Source organism: Mobula hypostoma, chromosome 8 (assembly GCF_963921235.1).
Source record: "Mobula hypostoma chromosome 8, sMobHyp1.1, whole genome shotgun sequence".
Taxonomy (NCBI): domain Eukaryota; kingdom Metazoa; phylum Chordata; class Chondrichthyes; order Myliobatiformes; family Myliobatidae; genus Mobula; species Mobula hypostoma.
The window spans coordinates 132,946,897-132,954,725 of record NC_086104.1 but is presented as its reverse complement, the minus strand read 5'-3'; the positions used below and the strand labels follow the sequence as shown (position 1 = coordinate 132,954,725).

Below are 7,829 nucleotides of genomic sequence, written 5' to 3'. Positions count from 1 at the left end.
CAATACCAATATCTGCCTTTACAGATACAGTGAAGTGCTTGTCTTGCATGCTGCTTTATACAGATTAAATTATTACACAATCCATTGAGCTAAACTAAGGTAAACCAATAACAATGCAGAATGAGGTACAAATGCTAAAGGAAAAAGTCCAATGAAGGTAAATGATAAAGTGCAAAATCATAACAAGGTAGATTGTAAGGCCAAGAATTCATCTTATCATACTTCAAAGAAACTGATAACAGCAGGTTAGAAGCTGCTATTAAGTCTGGTATACACGCTTTGAAGCTTTTGTCTCTTCCCGAGAAGAGAGAATGCCCGGGGTGTGTGGGCTCTGTGCTTTACTGAGGCAGCAAGATATATAGAGAGAGTTTGAAGAGAGGAGGCTGGTTCCTATGATGAGGTAAGTTGTGTCCACAATTCTCTGCAGTTTCTCGTGGTCACATGCAGAGCAGTTGCCAGACCAAGCCATTAACCAAACAGAATGCTTCTCATGGTGCATCAATAAAAATTGGTAAGATCTGATGAGGCCATCCCAAATTCCTCTAGTCTCCTGAGGAAGTAGATGCATTGGTGAGCTCTCTTAGCCATGACGTCAATAAGGTAGGACCAAGACAGGATATTGGTGATGTTGCCACCTCAGAAGTTGAAGTTCTCAATCCTCTCAAAGTCAACATCGTTAACGTGGACAGGATCTCATTATAACCTATCGAATGTTGAAAAGCCTAGATAGAGTGGACATGGAGAGGATGTTTCCAGAGGGCACAGCATCAGAATAGGGCAGCCCTTTTCAACAGAGATAAGAAAGATTTTTTTTTAGCCAGAAGGCAGTGAATGTGTGGAATTCATTGCCACAGAAGGCTGTGGAGGCCAAGTCATTGGGTATATTTAAATCTGAGGTTGATAGGTTCATATTTAGTAAAGGTATTAAAGGTTATAGGGAGAAGGCAAGAGAACAGGGTTGAGAGGGATAATAAATCATCCATCATGGAACGGCAGACCAAATTCAAATGTCTAAATGGCCTAATTCTGATCTTATGTCTTATGGTCTAAAAATACTTTGCAAGCTGGGCAACATCTGCAAAGAGCATAACAGAATTAATGCTTATTTCTCTTCCCATGGGGAATCCACTCAGTCTGATAATACCTCATGAATATCTTACTTCAAATTGTTTGGAGCATTAGAGCAATTCCGGAGAGAAGAAAGTAATATGATATAAATTCTTCCAAAAAATTTTTCTTTAAATCTAATTTGGTTTATTCAATAAAGATGCTGCTTGCTTATATTTGGCACAACAGAAAGCAAGTTTGATAAAAATATACATCTTTTAATAATAAATTCAATAATATTTTAGTAGGAATGTTATGCTGTTAAGCAGAGCTTTTATTGCACATTACAGATTCGACCACTTACAAGATGACAGCAAAGTGAATGCTCAGATGATTACATTTAAAGTGGGACTTCAAAGGAATTCAAATCCTGAGATGTGTCATTTCTTAAATAAATATTTTAACTTGTACTTTAACATGGGCTGAACAAAAGTATACTTTAAAATATTTTCCTCACACTCAATGGTTATGTGATGTTATATCATGCTTAAATTTAGAGATCCATTGCTCAATTTCTGAATCTAGTCAAGACTTTCAGACATTGTGGGGACCATTTTTGAACTATTTTCAAAACCTTTAACTTGCTGTTAAAGTACAGATGGTGGCTAATAACATATTTCACTTTATGGTAAGGATTTTTTTCCTTTTTTTCTTTCTTTACCAAACAGCTTTGATCTTGGTAGTGGGTTTAGATTTTTTTTCTGTATAGTAAAATTATTACATTTCAATATTACAATTTAATTTAATTTACATGAATATAGGGTAATGTGATTGCAAGTGTGATTCTAATATAATGCATTTGGAATTATTTTATCTTTTTTTTGATTTATAATATATATCTTCTTGTACCCTGTATTCTTTCATGTAGAAACTAATAAAAATATTGAAAAAGAAAATATTTTCCTCTTACAAATTAGTTTGTGTGTGTTGCTTTCCTACTGTATTACACTGCTTCGATTAGGCTAGAATGTGCTCCTAGATGGCTGGTAGTTCTCTCAAAGTCCTAGCTAGTCTGCATTGGCTTCCTGTATCTTTTGGAATTGACTTTAGAGTTCTCTTACTTGTTTTTTAAGCTCTTAATAGTCTGGGACTGGAGTGTATCACAGAAACTTTTTTGCTTTGTAACCCTGCTTGAGCAGCTAGGTCTTCTTCTGCCTGTCTCTTAGACTTAAAAAATAATTGGCAGGTCAGCTTTATAGAACCACACTCCTAAACTGTGGAATTCAACACCTAAAACTATAAGGGATGCAGACTCAGCTGACACTTCAAAAAAAAAACAGCTCAAAACCCATTTATTTAACCTAGATTTTAACCAACAGCTTATCTTTTATTTTCATGTTTGCACTTTAGCCCATTGTAAAACACTTTGAACTACATACTTTGTATGAAAAGTGCTGTATAAATAAGCTATTCTTATTATTTGTTATTATGCCTGAGTGCTCCTACTTGGAATTTGGGCACGCACTGGAGTTATTGCACATCTAATGCTTTGCCCCATCCCTCACTCACCAATGACTCTGGGATGGAGCAAGAGGTAGATGCTGAGTCAAGGGATACACTCTGTTCCAGCTTTATGACAGCCATTGTTTGAATGGGCTCATTAGTCTTTACTTGAAAGGGAAGGTTATTGCTTTATTTATCATGGATCCGTTCAAAGCATGACCTTTTCAAACTGCAGAGGTATGAATCAAATCCCACACTGGGGATGTGTAAACACATGGGCTGATACTGCGGTATAGTTCTACTGCTTCCTTAGAACTATAACCTCGTGCTGCACTGTGGCACCACAGGTGGAGTCTCTGACACAAGTCCAACCCTGACCTCTGCTCAGTCTGCGACCATTTCCATTCCCCCTCACATCTCGAAAGCATCCTCCTGTTTCGTCAGTAAATTGGTTCCTGGTAGGATCATCAAGGGAGAGGAAATGGACATGTGAGAGAGAAGAGGAGGGAGAATTAAACTCAAGGATTGTACTGGGTCTGGCAGAGACCTTCAGGGGCTGAAGGACCACAAGGAAATATTTAAATCAATGGAATAGATCAGATTTTTAATTAATTAACAGCAGCTCAATGTGCTTTTAAAATGTGTTTTATTTCATGTTTTCATTAGCTTTACTTACATTTTTTCCAGTTGTCTCTAAATGTCTCTGATCACATGCTGTCAGAGAGCCATCTGAGCCTCATGGGTGGGGCTTTATCTTCTGCCATCTGATGTCAAGTCACCGCTCAGATTCATGGAACGGCCCAGAAAGCAGTGCTGGCAGAACGCATGGAACCAGGACGGATTGCTGCAGCTCTGAGCAGTAATGCAAGGAGGCAATTGCGATGGCGCAGGACATGTGGATCGCAATTTGCCCATTGCATTTATTGGAGCAAGAATAATGCATCCATTGTGAAAGAAAAGCAACTGGGAAACTTAGAAATGATCAAAGGGCAGGAAACAGATTTAACTATCTTCAATGTCAAGACCATGAGCTTTTGAAGCAGCTGCAAGAACTAATATAGTGTTTCAGTTTAATTATTGGAAAGTTAGCCAAATTCACTGGCAGTTAGTATTTTCTAAGTACTTGATAATTCACAGTGTTTGCACCGAGCATTGCACAGCTATACCTGTAAATAACCCTTCTGAGTTACCAAAAACAATGGTTATCTTCAATCACTACTGTCCTCTTTCCTTGATCATCATTTCTTTAGTTGCGTCCCGTGCACTTTTCAGCAGAGACATGATTTTCGAGCCGCCAGTCCCCCGCTCTTCCAGGGACGTTGGGGCTTTCTGTAAGATATCAGGCGTGCAAGTGGGCTTGCCCTTCTTCGCTTTTGCTCCGGAGGCCGGGATTGTGATGTACCGAGTGACCACTGTGATGTGGTAGCTCCTGAGACTAACGAGGGCCTGTATGCAGTCGTTGTATCCGTCTCGGAGACTGGGACTTGGGTGTAAGATGATGTACTCACGCACGGATGGGCCTGAGGCAATACCCTGGATAAATGCCTTGTGTGCCGGTGGCATGTAATCCCTCATCCGATGGAGGAATGCAGCTGTTAATCAGAAGACAATATGTCAACCTGGATGCAATTACTCTCAATGTCACATCTAATCAAGTAACCATGCAGGCAACCAAAAACTCATGAGGTCTCTATGAGTACGTTACAAGTGATGCTATCAGCACATTAACTCATTTGACTAGTTACATTCTTATCACTTTCATCTGTCCAACACCCTACAAGACCATGTCTAAAAATCACTCTAGTCATTATCAGCAGTCCAACGGTCCTCCTGACCATTACCCATGTTCCAATGCTCTCCCCCAACCTTTACCAACAGTCCAATGCTCACCCCGAGCATTGTTGACAGTCCAACATTGGCCCCAACCTTTACCAACAGTCCAACGGTCCTACCAACCATTACTGACAGTCCAAAGCACCTCCCAACTATTACTGACAGTCCAATGCTTCCCTCAAACCATTATTCACAAAATGTTGGAGGAACTCAGCAGGCCAGGCAGCATCTATGAAAATAGTACAGTTGATGATTTGGGCCGAAACCCTTTGGAAGGACTGGAGAAAAAGGCTGATTTAAAAATCTACTCTTCAGCTTTTTTTCTCCAGTCCTGCCGAAGGGTTTCGACCCAAAACATTGACTATACACTTTTGCTAGATGCTGCCTGGCCTGCTGAGTTCCTGCAGCATTTTGTGTGTGTTACTTGGATTTTCAGCATCTGCAGATTTCCTCTTGCTTGTCCCCAACCAGCGCTCCTTTCGACCATTACCGACAGTACCACACACCTACCAACCGTTATCAACAGTCCAACACTCCCCCCGGCGACCATGACTGACATTTTAATGCACTCTCCGACCTTTTGTCCAATGAACACACTGAACATTGGCCTGTAGATGATGTACATGGATGCTGTCCTAGAGCCTCATTTCTGCGAGAACAGCCCGCAGCAGTTCGTCACATTGCATAGTGCAGCCGCAAGCAAATGCAGTCCATCTTGCCTCACGTTAAACAAACACTGGAGGGCAGCACTGATGGGAGGGGCCAGCTTCCAACCCACTGCAGAACCCAGCAGCACACAGCCAGCTCCAGCACCTTCTTCCTCGGCAGCCACAACAGGCGACACCGAGGCTTGAATGAGGCCTGGCTGTGCCACAACCGAGGCTACACAACTCCTCTCCTGTTGGTCTTGCCAGTGAACCAGAATCGCAGTATTCTACAACATTTTATCAAGTCTGTTCTCCCTGTTCTCTCAGGGAGAACAATGCTCTCCCTGACCGCTATGTTGATCTAACCCCACCCAAATTCCTTCTCCCCCATCCTGAGTAATCTGCTAGAATAACCGCACCCCCCCCCAAATCATTTTGTCAATTCCACTCCTGGTCACCTGACAGACCATTCTCACTGAGCACCTGACCAAACCGCTTTACGCTCGATTGCTTGGCTCATCTCTCCCAACGTTCTCTCCACTTTCCTTAAACAGACCAAGTCATCGGTAAATATCCAAAGATTTAACAAAAGTGATCTCACACAATTTCCCACACAAACTGCTCAGAGATGGAATGCATATGAAGAAGGATAGGACTGGTCCTCGGGTTGAGATTCTAAATTGGAGAAAGGCCAACTTTGAAGGCATCAGAAATGTTTTGATAGTTGTGGATGGGAATGGGTTGTTTTCTGGCAAAGGGATGCTTGGTAAATGGGAGCCCTTCAAAGGTGAAACATTGTAGGCACAAAGTTGCCATTTTCCTGTTAAAATAAAAGGCAAGGCTAACTGGTTTAAAGAACCCTGTTTTTTTTTGAGGGATATTGAGGCCCTGGTTAGGAAAAAGGAGGTGCATGGCAGGTATAACAGCAAAAAACAAAGAACGCACTTGAAGAGTATTAGAAATGCACAAGCACAGGAAATCAGGAGGGCTAAAAGAAGGCATGAGGTTTCTTTAGCGGATAAGGTGATGTGAACCCCAAGGGCTTCTACCTTAGATACTGTATACTAAAAGCAAAAGGATAGCAAGGGACAAAAATGAGTATCAACGTGGTCACCTATGCATGGAGCTGAAAGAGATGTGGGAAATCCTGAACAGTTTTTTTAATCTATATTTATTGAGGAGATGGAGACAGAGTCTATATAACTGAGGTATAACACTAATGAAGTCATGCACTGTATCCTGATTACAGAAGGGGAAGTGCTGCTGCCTTGAGGCAAATTATGGTGGAGAAGTCACCAGACCCTGACAAGATGTCCCCTTGGACCAAGTGGGAAGCTAGTGTAGAAATTGTAGGAGTTCTGGAAGAGGTATTCAAAAAGTCCAAATCACATTTGAAGTGCCAGAGAACTGGAGGATAGCTAGTGTTGTTCTGTACTTCATTAAAGGCTCTAAGAATAAGTTGGGAAATTGTAGGCTGGTGAGCCTGATGCCAATAGTGGGTAAGTTATTGAAAGGTATTCTAAGGAACAGGGTATATAAGTATTTGGATAAACAGAGTTCATTACGGATAGTCAACGTGGTTTTCACATAGTAGATCATGTCTAACAAAGCCCTGCATGGGAGGCTGGTTCAGAAAGTTCCCCCTGAATGAATAAATTGGATTGAGCTCTGGCTTAGCGGGAGGAGACAGAGAGTGGTAGTAGATGGCATCAGTGCTGGGTCTGTGGTTGATTGCCATCTACATTAATGATATGGATGATGATTTGGCAAACTGGATCAGCAAATTTGCAGATAGTGGGGTGTAGTGGGCAGTAAGGAAGGCTATCAAGGCTTGCAGCAGAATCTAGACCAGGAGGGAAAATGGGCTACAAAATGGCAGATGGAATTTAATGCAGACAAGTGTGAGGTTTTGTATTTTGGTTGGACAAGCCAGGGTAGGACCTACACAGTGTATGGTAGAGAACTGAGGAATGTGGTAGAACAAAGGGATCTGGGAATACTGATCCATAATTCTTGGAAGTAGTGACGCATGTAGATAGGGTGGCAAGGACAGCTTTTGACACATTAGCCTTTATCAATCAAAGTATTGGGTACAGTAGATGGGATGTTATGTTGAAGTTATCTAATGTGTTGGTGAGGCCAACTTTCAAGTTTTCTGAGCAGTTCGGGTCACCTACTTGCCAGAAATATACCAATAATATTGAAAGTATACAGAGAAAATTACAAGGATGTTGCTGTGACTTGAAAACCTGAGAAATATTCTCTGGATCACAGGAGAAAGAGGGAAGATTTGATAGAGGCATACAAAATTATGAAGGGTACAGATGGGATAAATGTAAGCAGGTTTTTTCCCTACTAAGGTTGGGTGAGACGAGAACCAGGGTTCATAGATTAAAGGGTGAAAAGTGAAATACTTAAGGGGAACCCGAGGAGGGACTTCTCCACAAAGAGGGTGATGCAAATGTGATACGAGCTACCAGTGGAAATTGTGGATACTAGCTCGATTCCAACATTTAAGAGAAATTTGGATAAGTACAGAAGTGGAAAGGATACGGAGGACTATGGGTCAAGGCAGAATAATGGACTAAATTGGCCAAAGGCGTGTTTCTGTGCTGTAATGCTCTATGACACTATGTCCTCACATGATGCCTTGCAAAGGTTACGTTCTACATGTTCTACTTCTGCAACTTTCATTCTATGGAGGGGACGTGCCTGCCGGTACTCTGTGAATTATTTGGTCGCATTTGTTGCCCCAGTATGTGAAAATGTTTTGTTTTAACATTGGTTCATTCAGATGCA

The 7,829-nt window shown here is 41.5% G+C and overlaps 1 protein-coding gene across 3 annotated transcripts in view; it reads right to left on the bottom strand.

Moving 5' to 3' along the window:
• Window positions 1-1,173: 1,173 nt before the first annotated feature.
• ido1 (indoleamine 2,3-dioxygenase 1) overlaps window positions 1,174-7,829 on the bottom strand; it is a 49,781-nt gene continuing 43,125 nt past the window's right edge. For all 3 annotated transcript variants that reach the window (XM_063056915.1, XM_063056916.1, XM_063056917.1), the window contains one exon: window positions 1,174-4,142. In XM_063056915.1, coding sequence (XP_062912985.1) covers window positions 3,766-4,142 — 377 coding nt within the window. In that variant the 3' untranslated portion in view covers window positions 1,174-3,765. The remainder of the gene's footprint in view (window positions 4,143-7,829) is intronic.